Source organism: Mastigoproctus giganteus, chromosome 2 (genome assembly GCF_048544385.1).
Source record: "Mastigoproctus giganteus isolate SK-2022 chromosome 2, ASM4854438v1, whole genome shotgun sequence".
Taxonomy (NCBI): Eukaryota; Metazoa; Arthropoda; class Arachnida; order Uropygi; family Thelyphonidae; genus Mastigoproctus; species Mastigoproctus giganteus.
The window spans coordinates 257679771-257707412 of NC_143576.1; the positions used below are offsets into that span (position 1 = coordinate 257679771).

The 27642-nt window shown below is 38.1% G+C and overlaps 1 protein-coding gene across 3 annotated transcripts in view; it reads right to left on the reverse strand.

The window, feature by feature from the left end:
- The window catches only part of NFAT (nuclear factor of activated T cells 3), a 283391-nt gene extending 256021 nt beyond the window's left edge, over positions 1–27370 (reverse strand). For all 3 annotated transcript variants that reach the window (XM_090369108.1, XM_090369107.1, XM_090369109.1), the window contains exons 1-2: positions 27187–27370; positions 15310–15491 (exon numbers count right to left, since the gene is read on the reverse strand). In XM_090369108.1, coding sequence (XP_090225234.1) covers positions 15310–15491; positions 27187–27350 — 346 coding nt within the window. In that variant the 5' untranslated portion in view covers positions 27351–27370. The remainder of the gene's footprint in view (positions 1–15309; positions 15492–27186) is intronic.
- Between the last annotated feature and the right edge of the window lie 272 nt (positions 27371–27642).

The window sequence follows — 27642 nt, forward strand, 5'->3', positions numbered from 1 at the left end:
TTTCTGAGCAGTGTAAACAGCAGCCAGGAAAGCCTATAGTGTCCTATTGATGATTTATCAAACATTATCCTATTGAGATATGGAGGTTATAGTCTCACTGTATAAGGCAACTGGAAGGCCACATTTGGAATACTGTGTTCAAGTATGGAGACCATATCTGATATAAGACATTGAGCTTCTTGAAAGGGTCCAAAGAAAAGAAACTTGCACAGCGAGATTGGAAAAAGGGCAACCATATGAGGAAAGACTCCGATTACGTGGGTTAGAGCTTAGTAACTAGACACCTCAGAGATGACCTGACTGAGGTTTAGAAGGCTCAGCGACGGGGTTAGTAAAATAAATGAAGGCAGAATTTTCACTGTTACAGAGAATTCCAGAAATGGAGGGCATAAATTCAAATTACAGGGGAAGAGGTTTAGACTAGATTGTAGGAAGTTTTCTTTTAGCCAGCGAGTAGCTGATTGCTAGAACCAGTTGCCTTTGCAGGTAGTTGAGGCTGACAGTTTCAATAAATTCAAAGGTCACCTGGATAGTTAGCTGTGGTGGGGGAAAAGCAAATAATTTGTGTTTTTTTTTTTTTTTTTGGCCAGTGCAGCAAGAGCTTGTGGCTTCCTTGCACTATATGGCTGTTAATATTCCCATTACTATATTGCCAGGGGATCAACATTGACAGATTCTCCATTGGCAATCACTGATCAGATGGAAGGTTTCTAGATAGTGTAAAAGTCAGTGATTGATCAATTTTTCCATTACTTTGAAAATAATAGAGGTAAGTATAATTGGAAGGGAGAGATTTTTCATGAGCAAATTTCCATGCACAAGGGGAAAAAACTAGTGGAAGAAGAAAGTGTAAAAAACGAAACACAAAAAAACAAGTTCAGGAGCATAGGTTTTGCAAACAAAGGGAGAAATGCCATTAGGACCTAGAGCTTTCTTGACAATGAGATCGTTCAGAACTTTTCTAACATCCTTCTGTCAGATTACAGGATGTACTGAGTGGAATGTACTGAGTTTGGTAGGAGGTGATTTACTGAGATCGTCATAAAAGAGTTAGAAGAAAGCTAAGATGCTAATAATTCAGCTTTATCTTTAGCTGAGAATCAAGGAGACCATAACTTAACAGAGGTGGAAGAATAGATGAAATTTGTGGCTGATAGCATTGGCCAGAGACAAGGAAGCACAACTACCATTTTGGACAAGAAGCAAGTTTCCAATTCTTAGTGTATTTAAATCCAATTTAGATGGTTAATAACTATTTTACGATTGTTGCAGGCTTTACTGCAGGCAGAAAATGAAGCCGGAGATTTGAATACATGATTACTGCAATATGCAATGTTCTTTTCTAGAACAGCTTTAACAGATTTATCAGAAAACCAAGCTTTAGATAGAGGATTCAGAGCACAAAGAGAAATAAAGGATTTTATCCCTAAAAGCATGTAGTGACAGTGCCTGCCTGCATGCACACTATTCAGATTTCCTTCAATCACCAGATGGCAGAGTAGAGGTGGCAAGATTATACACTAACTGATTCCTGGAAGATTTACCAATACAGTCAGTCGGGTGGACTAGCCTGCAAACACTTTTTAAAGATGTACTCTTGAAATATATGGAATAATGGATCTCATTGTGATGCCCGTCATAACCTTGAAAGACATGAGAGAGACTATACTGTTTATCTGCTCAAGGTTTAATTATTTCTGCCACTATTTTCCTTATATGTTAATGATCTTCTTCCACTGACTGCAATCTTATCTTAACCATAGTTTGGCTTAATATGCACTTAAGTTAGTTATAAACCAGTTATACAAATAGATTAACAAAAATCAGTAGCTTTTGGGATGCGTGTCCCTTTGTCAACTGACAAATTAAATACAATACAACGAGCTGAGTGAGGCACGTTAATCATGCGTCATTGTTGTTGCGCGGACGTGCTGCTTTCTACGCCACTGACCATCCATCAATAAAACGGTTGTCTCTAGGATGGGATGTAGACGTATGCCTTTCTGGCGATTTAATGCCTTTGGATTGTTTACTATGTTGCGTGATTCTAGCCATAGGCGGTGGCGAAAGTGTCGTGAGTGGTCTACTATTTCAAAGTCGCGTTTGGGGTCAAGATCGTGGTTGGTGGCCCAAAAATGGACCGCGGACTGGTCAGTTTCGGCCAGCTGGATTGCTCTGTCGTGTTCCGTGAGGCGATCCTGGAGACGCCTTGATGTTTCTCCTATGCAGCAACTGTTACAGTCTCTACAGGTGATGCGATATACCACATTGCTGCGTAAGACAGGTGTGACAGGGGTCTTCACGCTGGAGACAAGTGAACGTAGGTTCCTGCAGGGTAATTGCACACATTTGATGTTGTAACTTCTAAGGACCTTCGAGATCCGTCCTGACACGCCTGGATAATAGGGAATGTAGGCGGACGATATACCGACTTGGTTCGGTGGTCTTGGGTTGGATGTGAGTTCTTCTGCCTGTAATAGGCATCTGCTTAGTACATGGGATGGATAACCACATTTGGTTAGGTCCGCCTTCACACGGGAGATCTCGTTACGCCCAATTGTGTCGGTGCTGGAATGGCTCCAAGCCCTGGAGAATAGGGTGCAGGCAGTGCTATTGAGATGGCTTGGTGCGTGGCCGGACCTGTAGTTAGTGAAATGACCGCACCACATGGGTTTGCGGTATACTGAGGTCTCTAGATGTGGGCCTACGCGATGCACTAGGACGTCCAGGAACGGGAGCGTACCGTTCACCTCTGATTCTACGGTAAACTTGATGAAATTAGATAGGGAGTTGAGGTATTCCAGCAGTGCAGTTTCAGAACCACGTAGTATTACAGTAAAAATATCGTCAACGTATCTATACCATGTTGTAATAGGTGTAGGTGGGTTCTGGTGTATCTGCTCCTCCAGATCTTCCATGGCAATGTTAGCTACTACGGAACTGACAGGGGCACCCATAGCAGTGCCATGTACCTGTTGGTAGAGTGAATCCTCAAAAGTGAAGATGCTGCTTGATAAGCATAGGTTGAGGGCGGTACAGATGTCATTGGTGGATAGTGATGTCCTGGATTGGAGGCTTAAGTTGTTCTCGAGGAGCCTTCTGGCGCAGTGCACGGCCTGTTGGACAGGAATTGAAGTGAATAAAGAAACCACATCAAATGATGCCATGACAGTGTTGTCAGGGATTGAAAGGTCCTTAATGAGGTGGATGAATTCACTGCTATTTTTAACGGTGTGCGATGTATTACCTATAAGAGGTGAGAGAAGGCGCGCGATATGTTTGGACAGTTCATACGTTGGGGCACTGCAGCACGACACTATAGGTCTGAGGGGAATACCCGGTTTGTGGATCTTTGTAATCCATAGAATTGCGGTAGTTGGCAGCCAGTAGCACGTAGAAGACGCTGAGTTGTGGTCGAGATCTTTAAACCATGTGTGGACGAGTTTATTGACATGTGTCTCTAGACGTTTCAAGACCTTAATGGGTGGATCAGATAGAGGTTCATATACGTTTGGGTCTAGTAGTAGGGTCAGGGCTTTCTCTCAGTAGGTTGATCGGTCCAACACAACGGTCCAGCGCCCTTTATCCGCAGGAAGTACGACGATGGACTTGTCTTTTCTTATAGATGATAGGGCAGCACGCTGACGATGGTTAAGGTTTGAGTAAGTTTTTTCGAGTGCTGTGGAGGATTGCGGCAGTCCTGAAACGGATCTCGTTGCGGGAAGGTTGGTAATACTGCTTCTATACCCATAGCGAACTGTGTGAATGGAAGTTTGGATGGTATAACGGCGAATTTCATGCCGTTGGATAAAACATTCAGCTGCTCGCTGGATAGTTGTTTGCTGCTTAGATTCAAGACGAAGGAAGTTGTGTCATTTGAACGTGTGTTCGCCTTTAAGGAGTTAGCTTCTATGCTTAAGTTTATGAATTTGTGCTGTTGGCATAAACGGTAGGTATCAGAGATCTGATTAGCCCGACGACAGATGGTATGTATAAGGTTATACGATAGACGAGACCTTACCTTGTAGATGTTGTAACAGTCTGGACTTGTTGTAGTCAGCGCTCTTGATTTCACGGTGGAGATGGGTTATCCACAATTTTAATGTGCGTAGACTGAAGTTAAAACATGCACAATCCATGTGAGAGTTGTGGAACGGGGCTTTGTAGCGGAACCCTTTAGGTATGATGTTCAAGGTTTAGGCCTAAATGGATGTCAGATGAACTAACGAGGCATATGGCAGAGAAGAAAAATGCATGGGATACATACAAATTAACACGTGACACAGAAGCCTATGATAGATACAAGTTGATCTGTAACCAAGTTGCAAAGGAGGTTAGGCAGGCGAAGGCAGATTATGAGAGATCCTTGGCAAGGGATGCGAAGAAAAACAGCAAAGAGTTCTTTACTCTTTGCTGAAGGAAGGGGATGAATCAGATTGGTCCACTTGATATCGATGGGTCAACTGTTGATGACCCTGCTCAGGTAGCTAACAAACTAAATGAATATTTTGCATCGACATTCACACATGAGGAGTTATTCAGCGAGGGGAATGCCAGAGGTGTATTCAACTCTAGCAGTAAGCTAAAGAATCTTGTAATAACAGAGAGTAAAGTGGAGGAGAAATTGTTGAAGATAAACACAAGAAAGGCACCTGGGGTGGATGGGATCTATCCAGTTATATTAAAGGAGGCAGCAAAGGAAGTAAGCAAACCCTTAGCCATAATTATGAGAGCTTCCTTGGACTCAGGGGAGGTACCCATGGACTGGAGATGTGCAAATGTGACCCCAATTCACAAGGGAGGATCAAAGGCTGACACAAGTAATTATAGACCTGTGAGTTTAACTTCTGTTCCTGGAAAATTAATGGAGGCACTGGTTAAAGAAGCACTGCAGGATCATTTAGACAAGACTTCCGTTATAGCTCGGACACAGCATGGTTTTGTTAAGGGGAAGTCTTGCCTGACCAATTTGATTGGATACTATGATGCAGTCACAAAAGAACTGGATGCAGGGAATAACTTTAATATTATATACTTGGATCTTAGAAAGGCTTTTGATACTGTTGCACATGGAAGACTGCTGCACAAATTGGAGCAGTGTGGCATTGGAGGAAAATTGCTGCTATGGATAAAGGGGTGGTTGAGGGGGAGAAGACAGAGAGTGGTAATTAATGGACACTGCTCATCATGGACTAATGTTATTAGTGGAGTCCCTCAGGGTTCAGTATTGGGTCCTTTATTGTTTTCTGTATTTATAAATGATATTGATGATGGTATATCAAGCTTAATGTCCAAGTTTGCAGACGATACGAAGGTTGGCAGGGTTGTCAAGGACACTACTGACACTATGCTGCTGCAACAGGATCTGGAAAGGTTGAGCAGATGGGCTGAGAGGTGGCAAATGAAGTTTAACATTATGACAAATGTAAAGTACTACATATGGGAAACAGCAACCCCAGAGCAACGTATCAACTCTGTGGTACTACACTGACAGTGGTAGAGAATGAAAGGGACCTGGGGGTGGTTGTGCAGGCAGATATGAAGTTCTCTGAGCAGTGCAGACGGGCTGCAAGAGTAGCTCATGGTGTATTGTCAATGATATATAGGAATTTTTCTAGAAGGAATAAGGAGGTGATTATTCCCTTGTATAAGGCAATGGTCAGGCCACACCTAGAGTACTGTATACAGGCCTGGAGGCCTCATTTCAAGAAGGATGCAGAGCTCTGGAACGAGTACAGAGAAGGGCAACAAGATTAGTGAATGGAACAAAGGGGTGCTCTTACGAAGAAAGGCTTAAGTTTTGCGAATTACAGTGTCTGGAGACTAGGCACCAGCAAGGTGATCTGATAGAGTGTACAAAGCCTTGAATGGTTTGAGCATGCTCAATGCTGATGGTATTCTTCCTCTTGCTCAGAAAAATCACCTGAGAGGGCATAAATTCAAATTGAGGAAAGACAGATGTAGGATAGATGTGCGGAAATTTGCCTTTAGCCAGCGGGTGGTTGGTAGGTGGAACAGACTTCCATCCCTTGTCGTGGAAGTTGATAGGCTAAATAAGTTTAAGGCTCAGCTGGACAGGTATTTCGAACGAACAGAGGGGTGAAGTGGAAGTGGTTATTTTTTATTTATTTTACTTTATTTTTTATTTTTTTTGGCTGATGCTGCATAAGCTTGCTTTCTTGCATCAAATGCCTCAACTAATGCTAATGATTCGATTGCTTTTGCATCTGTGTGCAAAGCGTAGATGTTGCCTGTTGCGGGCTATCGAAAGGAAGGACTTTTGTAACTGCACACAATCGTTGTAAGTATTATGGCCGTAAAGAGATCGAATAGTAACGAATGGGCCTGGAGTACTGGGGTCCATAGTTTAATATGCACTTAAGTTAGTTATAAACCAGTTATACAAATAGATTAACAAAAATCAGTAGCTTTCGGGACGTGTGTCCCTTTGTCAACTGACAAATTAAATACAAAATTAAATACAATACAACGAGCTGAGTGCTTGCCACGTTAATCATGCGTCATTGTTGTGCGGACGTGCTGCTTTCTACGCCACTGATCATCCATCAATAAAAAGGTTGTCTCTAGGATGGGATGTAGACGTATGACTTTCTGGCGATTTAATGCCTTTGGATTGTTTACTATGTTGAGTGATTCTAGCCATGGGCGGTGGCGAAAGTGTCGTGAGTGGTCTACTATTTCAAAGTTGCATTTGGGGTCAAGATCGTGGTCGGTGGCCCAAAAATGTTCCGCAACCGCGGACTGGTCAGTTTCAGCCAGCTGGATTGCTCTGTCGTGTTCCGTGAGGCGATCCTGGAGATGCCTTGATGTTTCTCCTATGTAGCAACTGTTACAGTCTCTACAGGTGATGCGATATACCATATCGCATTTACACAGCATTAGCAGTAGTAGAAGTAGTTGAAACTTGCCGGCTTGGAAGCAAACAATTTTATCAATTTCTTTTAATAATTGGTGAAATTTAGTGTGTAAATTCAGAAGTGTCTTCTAGAAAACTGAATTATGGGTAACATGGCAGTTGCTATTATTCAGTCCTTGCAGGCTTGTTTCAAATAGACCATCTGTGAAAAGTTCCTTTATTTGATGCTCAAAGAAAACTCCTTGCAGTTTTGCCTTTGCTAAACTGGGGAACACTTCCCTTAGGTAGCAGAATCCACTTCCTTCTTTATCCAGAGCCTTAACAAAACTATTCATTAATCCAAGGTTTATTCAAAGGTAGGAGAAGAACCTTTTTGGTCCAACCAGTGATACATATTTTATAATTACTTCATCCTGCAAAAAATTCCTCCTCAATGTTGCACAATATAATATTTTTCTGTTGCTCAACTGTCCCACAAACATGAAAAACAATAGTATTTTGTGAAACTTCCTTGTAAACCAGTAAGTAATCCAATTATCTTAAGATCACCACAGACATTCCAAGCAAAGTCATGTACTTTACTGCACAATCTTTCTTAGATAAACTTTCTTTCAAACAATAGTATTTCTCCTATGCAGCAAAACTGTTTTTAAACTAAATTTTGAGATATCAGTAAATACACATCATTCATTAGGATTGTGTTCAACGCCCAGTTCATTCAGAAGACCAATATCTTTCCAGAAATACATACATTCACTAGCGAAATATGTAAAAAACCTTAGTGATGTTTTCGATATACTGTAATTTTAGTTCCTGCATCAAATAGCAGGAGTGCTGTGGCTAAGGGGGCAATTCTCCAACACATCAGCCTAAAAAATTGTGCAAAATGAGAAATGTTTGCAGACCTTTCTGGAACAAGACATGATCTAGCTAAGGACGATGTCTTTCTGTGTGCTAAATGCAGAGAGTATCAAGGCATTAGGTGCCAACTCAGCATTCTGATTAGTATTAGTATTAGTAATGGCCGCATGGTGCAAGAAAGCCTATGGCTTATGCTGCACCATCCAGAAAAAAAAAAAAAAAAAAAAATCCGAACAAAACAATGATAAAAAAAAAAAATAAATAAATAAAATAAAATAAATAATAATAATTAATAAAAAAAAAAAAAAAGAAAAAGGAAATTAAACCTATCATCCTATGCGCTTCCCTTACCCGAAAGTACTATCCAGATGACCTTTGAATTTCCCCAAACTGTCGGCCTCTACCACCCATGAAGGCAACTTATTCCAGTAATTTATAACTCGCTGGCTAAAATAAAACTTCCTGCAGTCCAAGCTAAACATTTCCCCCCCCCGTAACTTGAATTTATGTCCCCTAGTTCTAGCATCATTTATAATCTTGAAAATTTCGTCCTCATTCATTTTACTGATGCCTCTCAGAGCCTTATACACCTCAATCAAATCTCCTGTAAGGTGTCTAGTTTCCAAACTCTGCAACCCACATATTCGAAGTCTTTCTTAGCATTAGCATTAGTAGAGGCATTTGATGCAAGAAAGCAAGCTTATGCAGCATCAGCCAAAAAAAAAAAAAAAACCCCACTTCACCCCTCTGTTCGTTCAAAATACCTGTCCAGCTGAGCCTTAAACTTATTTAGGCTATCAACCTCCACCACAAGGGATGGGAGTCTGTACCACCAACCAACCACCCGCTGGCTAAAGGCAAATTTCCGCACGTCTATCCTACATCTGTCTTTCCTCAATTTGAATTTATGCCCTCTCAGGTGATTTTTCTGAGCTAGAGGAAGAATCCCATCAGCATTGAGCATGCTTAAACCATTCAAGGCTTTATACACCTCTATCAGATCACCTCGCTGGTGCCTAGTCTCCAGACACTGTAATTTGCAAAACTTAAGCCTTTCTTCGTAAGAGCACCCCTTTGTTCCATTCACTAATCTTGTTGCCCTTCTCTGTACTCGTTCCAGCAGCTCTACATCCTTCTTGAAATGAGGTCTCCAGACCTGTATACAGTACTCTAGGTGTGGCCTGACCATTGCCTTATACAATGGAATAATCACCTCCTTATCCCTGCTGGAAAAATTCCTGTATATCATTGACAATACTCCATGAGCTACTCTTGCAGCCCGTCTGCACTGCTCAGAGAACTTCATATCTGCCTGCACAACCACCCTCAAGTCCCTTTCATTCTCTACCACTGTCAGTGTAGTACCACAGAGTTGATACGTTGCTCTGGGGTTGCTGTTTCCCATGTGTAGTACTTTACATTTGTCATAATGTTAAACTTCATTTGCCACCTCTCAGCCCATCTGCTCAACCTTTCCAGATCCTGTTGCAGCAGCATAGTGTCAGTAGTGTCCTTGACAACCCTGCCAACCTTTGTATCATCTGCAAACTTGGACATTAAGCTTGATATACCATCATTAATATCATTTATAAATACAGAAAACAATAATGGACCCAACACTGAGCCCTGAGGGACTCCACTAATAACATTAGTCCACGATGAGCAGTGTCCATTGATTACCACTCTCTGTCTTCTCCCCCTCAACCACCCCTTTATCCATAGCAGCAATTTGCCTCCAATGTCACACTGCTCCAATTTGTGTAGCAGTCCTCCATGTGCAACAGTATCAAAAGCCTTTCTAAGATCCAAGTATATAATATCAAAGTTATTCCCTGCATCCAGTTCTTTTGTGACTGCATCATAGTATCCAATCAAGTTGGTCAGGCAAGACTTCCCCTTAACAAAACCATGCTGTGTCTGAGCTATAACTGAAGTCTTGTCTAAATGATCCTACAGTGCTTCTTTAACCAGTGCCTCCATTAATTTTCCTGGAACAGAAGTTAAGCTCACAGGTCTATAATTACTTGTGTCAGCCTTTGATCCTCCTTTGTGAATTGGGGTCACATTTGCACATTTCCAGTCTATGGGTATCTCCCCTGAGTCCAAGGAAGCTCTCATAATTATGGCTAAGGGTTTGCTTACTTCCTTTGCTGCCTCCTTTCAGTCTATGAAATTTCAGTCTATTAGAGTCTATGAAAGTTTGAGGTGTAGGGTAGATGCCCTTGAAAGAATTAAAATGGGAGCCCATAAAGCTTTCAGCTATACCCAACTCAATGTCAGAGGTCACTCGTGCATTAGGCAACACAGCAGCAATTTTCAGGGCAGAATGCACTGGTCTCACATGAGCTAGTTATAGCTGGTGACTCAAGTGTCAGGGAAACAGAAAATATATTGTGCAAAAAGGATAGGTGGAAAAGGACCATGCTATGTCTGCCAGGGGCAAAAGTTGATGACATTGTAGAGCAGATATCATTGTAGAGCAGATGTCATTAGTGCCAACATACATGTTGGCACTAATGATCAGCAGACTTACTTAACAAGTACAGGTAAATGTTGAAAAAAGTTGTAAGTTAGATTTAATTTGAAAGTGTCTGCAATTCTCCCCAGAAACGATAGGAGGGAGTATATGATGAGAGCCTTGTCAATCAATTCGGCCTTGGAGAGACTGTGCAAGGCTTATGGGGTAGAATTTTTTCTCGGTGTGGTTTGTGCTTGTTAACAAGAGAGATTGCTTCTACAAGGATGGGATATACTTAAATAGAAAGGGTACAAGAATATTTGCTGATGCTATCGAGGTGATGTTATGTGGGTCGGAAAACTGCTAGCTTGGGTGGGAGGGGACTCACATAATAAGAGATTAACAGTAGCCGTAGACAGAGGTGGTAGTGATTCTTACACTGTTTCTACTGGAATGAGCAGCAGCCTGGAAAGCAAGTAGCTGGGGATTTCAAGAACAGCTGGGAGTCATCACGAAACAAGTAAATACATGGGCTGTGTTATGGTTGTTGTTATTTGGTTTTTAGGAGCATTAGCAACTAAGGCCATATTGCTCCGGGATATGCGGTGGTCATTACCTGACACTTCCGCATCCTCCGGATTTGGTGGTGACGGGCTCGAACCGTGGTCCAATCAAGAAGCATGTGCTACGCACTGCTGCTCCTTCCCACCTGGCTAGGGAGGCGTCTTGTATTATGGTAACTGAGAGTAAAAAACAGGCGCATGTATAGCAATGCTAGAAGTATAGTAATAAATTTGATGAATTTGAAATGCTGGTAAAAACATCAAAGGTGGATATTGTTGGGATATCACAGATGTGGTGTCACATAGACATAAAGAATGCAGAATTGAATTTGGGAAATACAATGTGTACAGAAAAGATAGAGAGGATAGGAAGGGAGGAGGGGTTATGCTGTTAGCTAAGAAACAAAATATAAAGCAGTGCACCCAATTGGCACAGTGGACAGTGCAAAGTTGAGTCAGTTTGGTATGAAACAAGCACTGGGAAAGCAAAAAGGGTGGGAGTGTGTAGAAGTGTAGTAATGACTTTGATGAGTACACTGAACAATCACACAGAGAAATAGTGGCCAGTAAATCAGAATATCTTATAACGGGGATTTTAACTAACCAGATATTGACTGGAATTTGTGGTTTGGTCAGCCTATTCGAGAGGCAACCAGAGAGAGCAATACTCTTGATCTGATTATCAGCAGTAATTATTCATACATTAAGCACTAGGTGGCAGTGCTCACAGTGTACTGATGTAACTACCATCAAGGGCAAAGGGAGGGGTTTTTGCTTTCATAAAGGTGGACTACAGTGGTCTCAGACAGTTTTTAAACTCTATACAGTGGGACCAACTGATGATGTTATAAACTGCAAATTCTAAATGGGAAGCATTCAAGGAATTAATGGTGAACTAATGAAACTGATAGCAGAGAAAAAAAATGCATGGTATGCATATAAATTATCAGGCAATACTGAAGCCTATCAAGTCACAAGGAGATTAGGCAGGCAAAGGCAGATAACGAGAAATCTTTGGCAAAGAATGCAAAGAAAAACAGTAAAGACTTCTTTATTTATATAAACTCTAGAAGGAAGGGAATGAATCAGATTGGTCCACTTGTTATCGATGGTTCAACTGTTGATGATCCTGCTCAGATAGCTTACAAAATGAATGAGTATTTTGCATCTAAATTCACACGAGGAATTCTGCAGGAAAGTTGTTGTTATTTGATTTTTAGGAGCATTAGCAGCTAAGGCCATATTGCTCTGGAGATATGTGGTGGTCATTCCCTGACCTTTCCGCATCCTCCGTATTTAGTGGCTCACGGGCTCGAACCCCGGTCTAATCAAGAAGCGTGTGGTCCACTTGTTATCGATGGTTCAACTGTTGATGATCCTGCTCAGATAGCTTACAAAATGAATGAGTATTTTGCATCTAAATTCACACGAGGAATTCTGCAGGAAAGTTGTTGTTATTTGATTTTTAGGAGCATTAGCAGCTAAGGCCATATTGCTCTGGAGATATGTGGTGGTCATTCCCTGACCTTTCCGCATCCTCCGTATTTAGTGGCTCACGGGCTCGAACCCCGGTCTAATCAAGAAGCGTGTGCTATGCACTGCTGCTCCTGCCCACCTGGCTACGGAGGTGCCACTACAGGAAAGTGAAGGACAGAAGCTTATTAAACTCTAACAGGTAGCTAAATGATTTTGTAATAATTGAGAGCAGAGTGGAGGAGAAATTGTTGAAGTTAAACATAAGAAAGGCACCTGGGGTGGATTGGATTTATCCAGTTATATTAGAGGCAGCAAAGGAAGCAAGCAAACCCTTAGTCATAATTATGAGAGCACCCTAGGACTCAGCAAAGGTCCCCATGGATGGAGATGTGCAAATGCATCTCCAATTCACAAAGAGGGATCACAAGGTGACAGGAGTAATTACCGACCTGTTAATTTAACTTCCGCGAAAAATAATGGAGTCACTGGTTAAAGAAACACTGCAGGATCATCTAGATAAGACTGCAGCAATAATTCAGACACAGCATGGGTTTGTTAAGGGAAAGTCTTGTCTGACAAATGACTAGATACTATGATGTGGTTACAAAGGAACTAAATGCAAAAAATTATTTTGATATCATATACTTGGATTTCAGAAAGCTTTTGATACTGTTGAACATGGAAGATTACTGTACACATTGGAACAGTATGGCATTAAGGGCAAGTTGCTACAATGGATAAAAGGATGGTTGAGTAGAAGAGAATGGTAATCAATAAACACTACTCCTTGCATGCTAAAATTATTAGTGGAGTCCCCCAAGGGTTCAGTGTTGGGCCCATTGTTGTTTTGCATTTATCAATAATACTGACGAAGTTATATCAGGTTTAATGTCAAAGTTTGCAGTTATACAAAGTTTAGCAGGGTTGTTAATAATAGTAATGACAGTATGCTACTGCAACAGGATCTATAAAAGTTTGACAGATGGGCTGAGAAGTGGAAATTGAAGTTTAACATTGACAAATGCAAAGTACTACATATGGATAGTAGTAACCCTAGTGAAATGTACCAACTGTTGGTTCTACACTCAGGATAGTGGAGAAAGAAACAGACTTCGGGATAATTGTGCAGTCAGATATGAAGTTTTCAGAGCAGTGCAGAAAGCCTGCCAGAGCAGGTCATGGAGTCTTGTCAATAACATACAGGAATTTTGCTAGAAGGTGATAAGGAGGTGTTATCCCTTTGTATAAGGCAATGGTCTGGCCCCACCTTGAGTACTGTGTGCAGGTGTGTGTGGACTCATTTTAGGAAGAGATGTAGAGTTGCTAGAACGAGAACAGAGAAGGGCAACAAGAGTAATGAGGGGAACAAAGGGGTGCTCGTACCAAGAAAGATTAAGTTTGGCAAATTGCAGCATCTAGAGACTAGACACCCGCGAGGTGATCTGATTGAGGTGTACAAGGCCTTGAATGGTTTGAGCAGGCTGAATGCTGATGGGATTTTTCCTCTGCTCAGATTACGAACCTGAGGGGGACATAGTCAAATTGAGGAAAGACAGTTGTAGCTGGAACAAACTTCCATCTGTTGTTGTGGAAGTTGATAGCTTAAATAAATTCAAGAAAGAACTAGACAAACTTTTGGAGTGAATGGATGGGAAGTGTTTTTTTTTTGGTTGATGTTGTATAAGCTTGCTTTCTTGCATCATATGCCTCTGCTAATGCTAATGCCTAACTTCCACTGTTCTAACCTATAACCAAGAAATTCTGCTTGTTCTTTAGATAAGTTTAAATCACAAATTAAGTCACTGAACATGTCTTGCTCAAGTGTGGTTACAATTTTCTGGTTGGTAGTCCAAATCTGTTAAAATGGATGGTCTAGCAAAGTCTGCAACACAAAAATACTAGCTATATTGATCGCTGCTTCTTTATCCCACGATTTTGGAGGATCTGGTATCAGCTTGTCTTCATTATGTGGAACAGGTCTTATTGCAGATAATATGTTAGGATATTTGATGTTATGTTTTCTTTTTCTGTACATCTCTGATATTTTTGTAATGCAGAATTAGTAATCGTCAATGTGGTTGCATATTTCTCACCACACCACAGAAACAGAAAAAGGCACACTTTTAACTTTTCTAGTTAGCTTCATCAAATTCTTGTATTTTTAGTGTGGGAATAATACAGCACGTATGTGGAGCCCAGGTTTTGTCCTCGTCACCAATCTTGCAATTAAAGCAAAAAGAATATGTGTGCTTAGTAATACTATGCAGTTTCCTCCTTTGAGTTTTTGTTATAAACTGTCCACATGCATAGCAAAAATTGTCAGTGTGATTCAGATACCTCCTTTGCTTTTGCTTAAACGTTTCAATAAAACAATACTAAGAAAAAACACAGAAGAAATAAACAATATACAACAGATAGACACAGACTTGTTCAACTGTATGCATAATCACACAACCATAGTTTTAGTTTGAATAAATTCAAAGGTCTACTAGATACTTACCTGTGTGAAGACAGAAGCATAAAATTTGTGTTTTCTTATTATTTGGTTGAGGTTATTTTTTTTTTTTGCCAGTGCAGCAAAAGCCTGTGGCTTCCTTGCACTATATGGTGAATACTACTACTACTACTATTACACCAAAACTGTTTTCCATTAATGAAAGAAAGAGATGGGATGTAGACAGAGAAGGCTGAACATGTTAGCCTTTCCCAATGTCACTGCTATTTATGACAATGCAAATGATTATTTGCCAGTAGTACAACAGATCAGTGTCATATCTACTTTCCTCAATTTTAGTAAGATATACATATTATGGCTGAACACAAAAACCTGTATGTGAAATTTTAAGAATAATTTTTGAAATCTATGCATAAAAATTGACTGCAAATAGCTGATATATCAGTGGAGGTAAAAATCATGTTGGCCAGTGTTATTTTTAAATTGTAAGAGGTAGTGAAACAATACATTTTCAAATAAATTTGCAAATAAATTAAAAAATAAACTGCGTTACTCCTGGAGGATATAATTAAAAGCATAAAGGAAAAAGTAAATGAAGGCAATTAAAGGAAGAACTTACTGCAAAGGATTGATGCTGAAGCTACCTGAAGAGTTTCAATTACATTTCCCTTGGATGGAAATGACACACGAAATACTATACGACATCGCGTACTTCTTTTTTTACTACGTGTGCCACCACATTGCAAAAGTCGTTGCTCTACATCAACGTTCCTTTCTTTGAGAATCCCAACACAGTCACAACTGAAATTAGCAAATACCGGGTAAGTTTGCTAATAAGATTAAATGCAATGGTAAATTATTAACTTTAACTGAGCCTAATTAGATCAGCACATATTTTATATCAACAAGAGATAGATATATTGTATATATCAATTATTATGGCAGAAACATAATCTAACCAAGCATGAATTGTCAAAATACTTTTTGCCAATTTCTCTACACAATTACTTGTCTTTTATGAACTTTATTTAATATATTATTATTTTATTCGTATTTATTCTTTTACCCTCTTGGACCACTAGTAAAAATTTGGAAGAAAGACTCAGACACAATGAAGTTACTGAAGTTGTTGCCTATACAATCCAATAATTTCCATTTAAGAAATTAAAATAATAATTTCTATTTAAAAAAAATAAAATCTCAGTAATGTTCTATATAAAACAAAAAATAAAGAAGGAAAAAATTAAACAGAAACACAAATACCATGAGATATTTTCAAAAATGGTCCAAGAGGATCTGCATACAACAATAAAAGAAAAGGATTTTATATTTTCTTTTCATTCTTTTTTTACATGATTAACATGGAACAATGACTTTCAAGCAGCAGGAAAATATTCTGTGACCACTGGAGCATCAGTTACTGTAAAACGGTGATGTGCAAACCTTTTTCCTTCAAAGGGCCATTTAAAAAAATTATTTTATATCCGCAGGATGAGGTAATTGGATATTTTCTTACACAATTAAAAATCAAAATTTTATTTAAAACTTTAAAATTATATTTATGTTAGTAAAGTATACAATTATTATAGCAAAATTTATTATTTTGAGCTTGCATAGAGGAGGCTAAACCTTTTAAATCTGTTACAACATTAGTTATTACTAATAGTACGATTGAGCTGAGATTGTCATTTGTAAGCTGGTTGCGATGAACTGACTTGTTCATTTTCATTAGAGAGAAAGCATGTTCACAAATGTAGGTGCTTCCAAATAAACTTGTACAAACAGCTGCATTATAATGTAGATAGAAATATTTGTCCTGAGGGAGGCATTTGTAAAAATTCAATAAATTGCCCTCTGTGAATTTTAATTTCAATTCATCATTAAAATAGAGGTCAATTAGTTTAAGTTATAAATTTGGTTCATCTTCTTCATATGAAGCTTCACTGGTGAAGATTTTGAACAACATCTTATCTCACTCAAAGTCCTCAAATCTCTATTCAAACGACAACTGCTGAAGTTTTTAAATGTAACTGATATACTCGTTACTATTTTTCTTATATTGTTCAAATATTTTCTGACAATTTGGAAAATGGCAAGTGTTGTTATTTGAAAGTTGGGACTGAAATAGCAATAATTTCATTCAAAAAGCTGATACAGCATTGGTAAGTTTTATAAGTTGACATTTTCCTTGAAGTCTATTATTAAGTTCATTCAAATGACCAGTCCGTGAAAACGTGCTAATTGCTTCAAAAATTTGCTCTGTAACTTGTGATGTTAAATTAGCAAAAATGGAAAAGGCTTTAAATCTGTGAAAAGAAGACCGAACTCAAAATAAAATTTCCGTTAAGTTCACTCATCATTCGTGAAAAGGCAAAACTCCTTTATCAACACTTTAGCGAAACTGGTGATAGCACTGGCGGGATAAGTTTTTTAGCTAGCAAAGGCGCTGGTTTGAAATTTCTAATAAATATTACATTTAATATTAAATTGTTTCTTATTTTCATTTCAATGACTTATGCTTGCATTTCACTATGTATATAGTCATATTATCAAGGTACATATAATACATACATACACAAAATTTTAGACTAGTTTTTCTTATATATTTCATACTTTGGAATGGAACCCCTTTATTACTATGGGAGCCATAACTCAGTATTCGAGGCATTTCTTAGGAACATAACCCCTGCTATTCGCGGGGGTTTACTGAAAATATATATATATATATATATATATATATTTTTTTTTTTTTTTTTTCCCCCAATTAAAATTGGTGGGTTTTGCTTCAAAGTGCCATTTCAGATTATACTCTTTTGGCACACTTACATTTTGCTGGATTATCAAAATTATATTTTTATTAAGAATCTACAAATAAAAGAACTACTATGTAGCAGTGATTACAGTATACTGATGTGAAATTTAAAAAATGTAACTACTTTCAGAAGGGCTTTTGCTTTCAGAGAGGTGACTATAGTAATTTCAGGCAGTTTTTAAATTCTATGCAACTAACCAACCAACTATGAAACCAATTGATGGCATTACAAACCACATATTATAAATGAGATGCATTCAGGGAAGTAATCACAGAAGCCACTAGGCTTTTTATACCAACTAAGAAATACTGTTCAAGACCTGAACGTACATCAAGTGAACTGATGAGACTTGTGGCAAAGAAGGAAAAATACACACTTAGGATTATGGGAATGTTAATAACACTGAATATAACCCCAGTGTGCAAACGGCACCTAGTGTACTGGAGGTGACCACCCAGAAGTGACCAATGTAAGTGGGGGTTGAGGTGTGGCATCCACACAACACAGGGGAATGCCAACCCCAATACTAGGTGGCAGATGACACTCGTCAACTGGTGTAGTACCACCACTTTGCTTATTGGAGGCTTGAAGTGGAGAAACCCCTGTTTAGTCTCCAGAGCAAAACTCCGGTAACCACACCATCTCTTCCATCAAGCAGTAGGTTTGATGATTTTTGAGGGCATCATGGCGAGATTCAATCTTCCTTACATTTCAAGTGTACAGCTCTAAAATAGTGTTTGCAGGCTGGCTGCTTGATAGTCCACTAAACCAAACTCAGATCAAGCCATTGTCAAAGCCAAGTTGTTTCTCACAAACAACATTTCCAAGTAAACTGCAGGTGTGTGGTCCTTTGGACACTTCAGATCGCAACTTAGTGATGGACCCTTTTCAAATAGAGCCTTTCTCATGTGGCCATTCTCAGTTTTTTGTTGTTTGGCATTACAAGAATGCAAAATGGGACGACCTGTGAGATTTATATTCTTCTTTTTCTTGGTTGGATTAGTTTTAAATCTTCTGATAACAATGTTTACTCAGAACATGTCAGTGAAATTTTTTCGTAGGGATGAAATCCTTTATTTCACACTCCTAAAAATCCTCTCCTTTATCTAAACTTTGGTTTACCAATAAATGTGCTAAGGCTGTTCAAGATAAGAATGCTGCATATCACAATCGGCTTGCATCCAAATCTCCATGTTCATTTTCTGTCTTCACCAAAGCTCACAAGAATTGAACTGTTCAAATTCACAGAAGCAACTTTTCCTCTTCCTCATTTATTCATTCAACTTCTGTTTTCTCAAAATTAAAATCTACAGAAATTCAAGCCTAATGTTAACAAGTATTTTCTTTCGTCTTCTCAACCTTCAATCCATGCATGGTTCTAAGGTTCTAATACCTTTCATGTTTGGGTTTTTCATCTTATCTTACCTTCCTTCATGGATTAGGCGATCCGCCTGTTCCGATCTCAAAGAGGTCTGCCCATTTTTTCTTTTGCTCTGTATGTATAAGCTAATTTAGGGAATCTGTTATCTTCCATTCTTTCTACATGTTCTTTCCATCTTTGTCTATATTCTATAATTTTGCCATTAATTGAGTAAATCTTTAATTCCTTTCTAATATTTACGTTTGGTATTTTATCTAATTTTGTACATCCTTTAACATATCTTAAAAATTTCATTTCTGCAGCTTGTATTCTGTTAATGTCTCTTTGTTTCAGTATCCATGTTTCAGAACTATAAAGAAGTGTTGGTATTGCCATTACTTTGTAAAATTTCAATCGTGTTTCTTTTCTTGTTTTTTTAGCCAGAGTTTTTTTATTGTTCCACACATATTTCGAAATTTTGCCAATTTCTGGTTCGTATCTTCTTCGACATCATATGTTATATCACATCCTAGATATTTAAAATGTTTTACTTGTTCTAATATTTTATTGTCTATAACTATTTTTGTTCTCACCGTATTTTTCCCTTAAAAGCCATTGTTCTAGTTTTCATCATTGTTATATTAACATAAGAATATAAATTCTTATGTTATTTGGTTTAATTTAAATACTACTCTTTGTAAATTATCTTCATTATCTTGAATAATTACTTGATCATCTGCAAATAACAGTGTATTAATCCTCTTCTTTGTATTTAGATATATACCTGTATTAATTTCCTCTTTCCATGTACATATCATATCCTCGATATATAGGTTAAACAGTGTTTAACCTATATATCGATAAAATATAAATATATTATCTGTACATGATCTTCCTTTTCTGAATCCTGCCTGCTGTTCTATTAATATTTCATAAGAGATAATTTTAATTCTATTATTTATTATTTTGCTATACTTTTTTATATTTTATATTTATTTTTATATTTTATATACTGTATTTAGTATGCTAATCCCTCTATAATTCTTTGTATCATTTCTATTTCCTTTTTTAAATACTGAAATAATTTTTGTTATCTTCCATTCTTCTGGTAAATAAATTTAGTATCCTGTCTTTTAAAAAACTTCCTCCATACTTGATCAGTTCTGCTATACCATTCATTCCTCCTGCTTTCCTATTTTTTGAAACTTTCGATGCCTTTTACAATTCTTCCTTTGTTATTGGATCTATGTCACTAACTGGGTCTAACTGTATCTCTTCTGTTTGATAAGTTGGGTCTTTCCACAATTCTTCATAATGTTTTTTTCCATTGTTCTTCCTTTATTATATTTATTCTTGAAGTGTCTTTCTCTGTGCTATTCAAGTGTTTCATCATTTTATATGGCAAATTTTGTCTTCCATGAACATCATGTTCTATTGTGCTTATAAATCTATCCCATGACTCTGCTTTAGCCTTACTTATTATATCTTTAGTTTTATTGCGTTCTTGTTTATATATTTCTTCATTCTCACTTGTCCTGTTTTGTATATATTTAAGATATTTATCTTGTACTGCTTTAGCTATTTCTTCATTCCATATTGTTACCCCCTCTTCTTATAGTTTTTCCTGAATTGTACTAGTGTCTCTTTTGCTATCTTTTGAATTATATTTCGTATATTATTCCATTCTTCTTCTATCTGTTCTCTCTCCGATGTTTTACTTATTTCGTCTTTAATCCTTTTTTTCATATAAATTTTGTATACTTTCTTCTTGAAGTAGATATACTTTATAACCCAACTCCTCCTTCCCCTGTTTAATAGCTTTTCTCTTCTTCCATTTAGCCCATAACTCTATTTTTGAAGCCACTAAAAAATGATCTGAATTAATATCATATCCTCTAAACACCCTAATATCTCGACATTGTTTTGCTAATTTTTGATTTACTATTACATAGTCTATTATTGATTGTGTACCTCTTGCCGACCATGTATATTTATGTATATCACGTTTTCTAAAAAATGTATTTGTTATCTTTAAATTATTAAATGTTGCAATCTCTTAATTTCTTAATCCATTTCCATTTACTTTATTTCCTCCAAAACATCCCATAATATTTTTTATTCGCTTATTCCCTACCCGAGCATTATCGTGTTGCATTTGGTTGGGGTGATTCTGCGTTCGACTGCCATTTCTTGTAAACACAAAGGCGAATCGTGCATAAGCGAATTCGGTTCGTGTTATACGATATCATTCCCCTATTTATAAATCGTGTATGATCGAATTCATGTAGTGCAAACACGTGTTATACGAGAACTGACTGTATATACCATCCATGTAAAAACAGTCTATCCTGTTAAAAAGCACAGACCACGCTGAGAAAAATCCTACCCTGTGAGCCTTGCACTGTCTCTCCACAGTCAAATTGATTAACAAGGCTCTCAATGTGTACTCCCACCTATTTTCTGGGCAGGATTGCAGACTTTCAAATTTAATCCTAATTTGCAAATTTTTTCCAATATTGCCCTGTACTTGTTAAGTAAGTCTTCAGCTCTCCTAATCTTAATATCATTAAGAGTAGGAGTGTGTACAATATCACTTTTTGCACTCTTATAAGATTGTATCTGCTCTACAATGTCATCAATCGTTCATGTTTTGCATCTACATTCACACATGAGATCTTTCAACAACCACTGTTAAATTTACAAAATATCATGGAAAGTACCTTTTATAGAAATCAGAATTATAATATTATAAAAATATTAAATTTACAATACATTAAAAAACTTTCACAAAAGCAAAAATTAGTCTACTGAATTCTCTATCCAAACCACTGATTGTTTAGCCTTTAATCCATCCATCTATAGAACAAAGAGAGAAATATCTCTCTGTGAGTGCCAACCAATTTCTCATTGTATAAGGCAATGGTTAGGTGACATCTTGAATACCATATAGAGGTTTAGAAACTTTATTTTAGGAAGGACATAGATCTGTTTGAAAGGGTACAGAGAAGAGCAATGAGATTAGGTGGGTCTGGATGGGGGCACAAAAAGGATATTCTTAGCAAGAAAGGCTGGTACTCTGTAAATTGCAGTCTCTGGAAACTAAGCATATGCATGATGAAGTAAGTGAAGTATATAAGCTTAAAAGCTTTTAAGTAATTATAAGCTTAAAAGGGTTAAGCAAACTATAATGAAGAGAATTTTACATAAGCAGATCAGGGTCATTCATTAGCTATTCTGTGATAATTCATGTTACAATTCCACCCCTTCTCATCAGCAAACTGTTGGTCTAAAAAAATGTAGGTTTACATAAGCAGTCAGTATCATGAATTACGTGGGTGAAAGGTATGTGGAATAAGAGAGAAGTGGGCAGCTAATGAATGACTTTACACTGTCTATAGAATAGAACTTTTCCAAACGAAGTGGGTATAAAAAAAGTTTTTTTTTTTTTTTTTGATGCTGTATAATGCATCATTTTACCGATACTGATACTAATACATCTGCTTTTATAGTACACAGTACTGAGACTCCCATAAAAATAGAAAATGATATCACAGAGCTGTTGGTTTTGCATCACGTGTAGTATTAATGTATGGTTTTCTTTAACAAGTATCATCAAATGTAAAGGTAGCAAATGTAAACAGGACTACTGTCATAGGTCTTCATAAGGCAGGACATGATGCACCTACAATTTTCAAACTCCTGAGACCACTTAGAATAATTATGAAAGCTTCTTAGCCATAATGATGAGAGCTTCTTAGCCATAATTACGAGAGCTTCCTTGGACTCAGGGGAGGTACCCATAGACTGGAGATGTGCAAATGTGACCCCAATTCACAAAGGAGAATCAAAGGCTGACACAAGTAATTATAGACCTGTTAGTTTAACTTCTGTTCCAGGAAAATTAATCAAGGCACTGGTTAAAGAAGCACTGCAGGATCATCTAGACAAGACTTTGGTTATAGCTCGGACACAGCATGGTTTTGTTAATCCAATCAAATTGGTCTTGCCTGACCAATTTGATTGGATACTATGATGCAATCACAAAACAACTGGATGCAGGGAAGAACTTTGATATTATATACAGTAAACCCCCGCTATTCGCGGGGGTTACGTTCCTGAGAAATGTCGCGAATACCGAAAACGCGAATACTGAGTTATTGCTCCCACAGTAATAAAGGGGTTCCGTTCCAAAGTATGAAATATATAAGAAAAACTAGTCTAAAATTTTGTCTATGTATATATTATATGTACGTTCATAACATGACTATGTACATAGACAGTACATAGCGAAATGCAAGCATATGGCATCGAAATGAAAATAAGAAACAATTTAATATTAAATGTAATATTTATTAGAAATTTCAAACCAGCGCCTTTGCTAGCAAAAAAACTTATCCCGCCAGTGCTATCACCAGTTTCGCTAAAGTGTTGATAAAGGAGTTTTGCCTTTTCACGAATGATGAGTGAACTTAACAGAATTTTATTTTGAGTTCGGTCTTCTATCCACAGATTTAAAGCTTTTTCCATTTTTTTTTCTAATTTAACATCACGAGTTACAGAGCAAATTTTTGAAGCAATTAGAGCGTGTTCACGGACACTACGGCGGATTTTTTCTTCCGATTTTTGGATTGATCGTACCGTTGACTCATTGATTTTATAATGTTTTGCCACTGAAGAGAGACACTTTCACCATTAGAAATTTTATCTAATAACTCAATTTGATTTGCTAATGTCATCACCTTCTTTGCTATTTTCACATTTCTCTTGTTATTCGTAGCCATATTTTTGTAGGGGTTAGAAAGAACTTGTCCACAATAAAGTCACTTTCCATCCGTTAAAAAACTCGAAAAGGTCTCTTTTACACTGCAAAACGGTAGATTTGTCATTTTTGTAAGCATATCAATTTATAAATTGATAATGGCTGCAGTTTACCTTTTACTGAAAAAATATTGCGCATCAAGGGAAAAAAATAAACGCAAAGATAAAAAAAAAATGATAATAAGATCAATTTATAAGCATATAAATTAAAAGCAAACGACGAAACCTTGCATGGCAAGCGCGTAACACATACCGAACAAGGATTAGCGAGAAACATCCACGCTCGCGATTTTGTCAACTATCTCCCCCCACCCACTGAGCGCTGTTTTGACCGGCAAAGATAATTTTAGCCACGCTCATGTTTTTTTATGGCGGAAAATATTCATGGCGCTTTAAAATTCACATTTTTTTTAGGTATCATTTTATATTAAATCGGCGATCGCGAATACGCGAAACCGTGAATACAGATACCGCGAATAGTGGGGGTTTACTGTACTTGGATTTTAGAAAGGCTTTTGATGCTATTGCACATGGAAGACTGCTGCGCAAATTGGAGCAGTGTGGCATTGGAGGCAAATTGCTGCTATGACACTGCTCATCGTAGACTAATGTTATTAGTGGAGTCCCTCAGGGTTCAGTGTTGGGTCCATTATTGTTTTCTGTATTTATAAATAATATTGATGATGGTATATCAATCTTAATGTCCAAGTTTGCAGACGATACAAAGGTTGGCAGGGTTGTTAAGGACACTACTGATGCTATGCTGCTGCAACAGGATCTGGAAAGGTTGGGCAGATGGGCTGAGAGGTGGCAAATGAAGTTTAACATTGACAAATGTAAAGTACTACATATGGGAAACAGCAACCCCAGAGCAACGTATCAATTCTGTGGTACTACACTGACAGTGGTAGAGAATGAAAAGGACCTGGGGGTAATTGTGCAGGCAGATATGAAGTTCTCTGAGCAGAGGCGACAGGCTGCAAGAGTAGCTCATGGTGTCTTATCAATGATATACAGGAATTTTTATAGCAGGGATAAGGAGGTGATTATTCCCTTGTATAAGGCAATGGTCAGGCCACACCCTGAGTACTGTATACAGGTCTGGAGGCCTCATTTCAAGAAGGATGTAGAACTGCTGGAACGAGTACAGAGAAGGGCAACAAGATTAGTGAATGGAACAATGGGTTGCTCTTACGAAGAAAGGCTTAAGTTTTGCAAATTACAGTATCTGGAGACTAGGCACCGGCGAGGTGATCTGATGGAGGTGTATAAAGCCTTGAATGGTTTCAGCATGCTCAATGCTGATGGGATTCTGCCTCTTGCTTAGAATAGTCACCTGAGAGGGCATAAAATCAAATTGAGGAAAGACAAATGTAGGATAGATGTGTGGAAATTCGCTTTAGCCAGTGGGTAGTTGGTTGGTGGAACAGACTTCCATCCCTTGTTGTGGAAGTTGATAGTCTAAATAAATTTAAGGCTCAGGACAGGTATTTTGAATGAACGGAGGGGTGAAGTGTGGAAGTGTTTTTTTTTTTTTTTTTTTTTGGCTGATGCTGCATAAGCTTGCTTTCTTGCATCATATGCCTCTACTAATGCTAATGCTAATGCCAATAAGTGGAAGATTTGTCTACAGGGCAATTGATAGGTACAATGAACAACAGAGAATTGATGACAGGCCCCGGGTCCGGCCGCCCAAGAACTGTGAGGGCCCCTGCAGCTTTCAAGAATTCATAAGAATCCTCTACGAAAACAGAAAATCATGTCCAGAGAAATGGGAATATCACCAAGATCAATGTCAGGCATTATCAAAAGTGATCTAGGGATGAGTGCCTATGCAAGAGAACAGGACAGTTCCTAACTCCAGCTCTGATGGAATGGAGGCAAAAAAGACCAGAGGCACTGCAGAGTGTCGGTATACAAATGGTAAGCATCAACAGATACTCTTCACAGATGAAAATATTTTTACTATTGAGGAAAGTTACAACCGTCAAAATGACAAGGTGTATGCCCATAACTCTGCAGAGGCATGTCAGGCCATTAAAAGGGGTCATCCTCCAGCATCAGTGATGGTTTGGTGGGGAGTCTCCTACAAAGGTGTAATACAAATGCATTTTTGTGTTCAGGGGTGAAAACCAGAGAAAGGGTGTACCTGAATGATATTCTGGAGCCACATGTGAGACCCCTGAGGAATGATCACAAACACATCATCCATGTAGCGACACCAAAAGGCAATGGGATCTGGCAAACCCACAAATGTGCAACTCTCCAGCTCCTCCATTGCAATGTTTGCCATAACTGAACTAACCGGGGAACCCATGGCTGTACCGTGTATCTGACGGTAAATGGAGTCACCAAACATGACAACCACACCAGTCAAGCACAAACTAAGGGTGGTGCAAATGTCCTCGGAAGTTAAAGATCTGTTGCTCAGGGTTTGGTCACCATCTAAAAGCTCCTTGGCACATGTGATGGTCAGTTCAACTGGGACTGAAGTAAAAAGAGAGACCACATCAAATGAGGCCATGACTTGATCATCTGAGACGGATAGGGTACGAATACGGTCCAGGAATTCTCCACTGTTAGAAATGTCTCGCCCCTAGTGGGCAAGAGCAAGCTCGAAACGAACTTAGCTAGTTTGTAGGTCTGGGAACCACAACAGGAGACGATAGGTCTTAAGGGCACTCCTTCCTTGTGGACCTTTGGCAGACCGTATAACTGCGAAATGTGGCAGCTGGACGCATGTAGATGTCAGCGCATGGATTCGGTGACTTTCCCTGATCAAAACCAACTGTTGAAGAGGTTGTTTACCTTGGACTCCCATCGCTCCAGAATCTTGATAGGGAGACGAGCGTGGGTTGGTAGATGGGGGTGTCTCGTAGGAGTAATAGGGCTTTCGCTTTGTAGTCGGAGCGGTTCAAAACGACCATTCAATGTCCCTTGTCTGCCGGAAGGACGAAAATGGAAGAATATTGTTTCAGTGTTGAGAGCAGAGATTTGATGTCAACTGAGATTAGAGATTTTGTTATTTACTAATATATTTTGTAAACAACAGCTTTCTATTTCTCTTATGGTAATTAATACAATTAACTCATCTTTTATAATAGTACCTATGGCAAAATTCAGTAGCAAATTCAATTTCAAATAAAAAATAGAACATTTAATGAGTGTAATGTGAACTGTACTGGGAGTACAGTTCACACAGTGGCACACTCACACTCTCTTAAACTAACTTGCAGCAAATGCTAATTATGAACTGATGTCACAATTTGCATGACATTCAACTTCATATTTTTTCAAGCTACAAAATATAATTTTGCATACTGCACACTGCCTTTCTAACTTAAAGCAAATATGAATGTAAAAAAACCAAACAGTAAAAAATTTTAACAGTTTTCAACTATCAAATTGTTTTAAATTAAAAAATAATTAATTTTAGGATTCAATCTACTACTTAATTCTAAGCATCAAAAAAATAAAACAGCCAAACTGGTTAATATAAACTTACTTAACAGTCATATCTTTTTCAGGAAGCATATCAGTCTCCAATACTGTTGTTCCATCAATTTTCTTCTGTACACATGCTGTTGAATTCTTACCATAAATTTTACTTGCCTGATAAAAAAGATGAGGTTGTACCTTGCCTTGGTCGGTTCCAATAAATATATGCATTTTCACAGGCTTAGAATATCCAAAGAGCTATACATAATTCAAAAAATAATAATGAAAATTTACCTTAATATATATAGATATATATATTTGTAAAATAATAAGAGGAGTTTATCTCAAGATGATACGTAGAACACTTCCATATGATACCCTCCAGAAATTAAAATGGAAAAAACGAAAAAATCGACAACTTACCGGTACATTACCGGCGTATAAATATACTAAATTCTAAATTACAATTCAATTTAATATTATACATTCCATCACGTGGTCATCAACCCCCTACTTCGTCAGG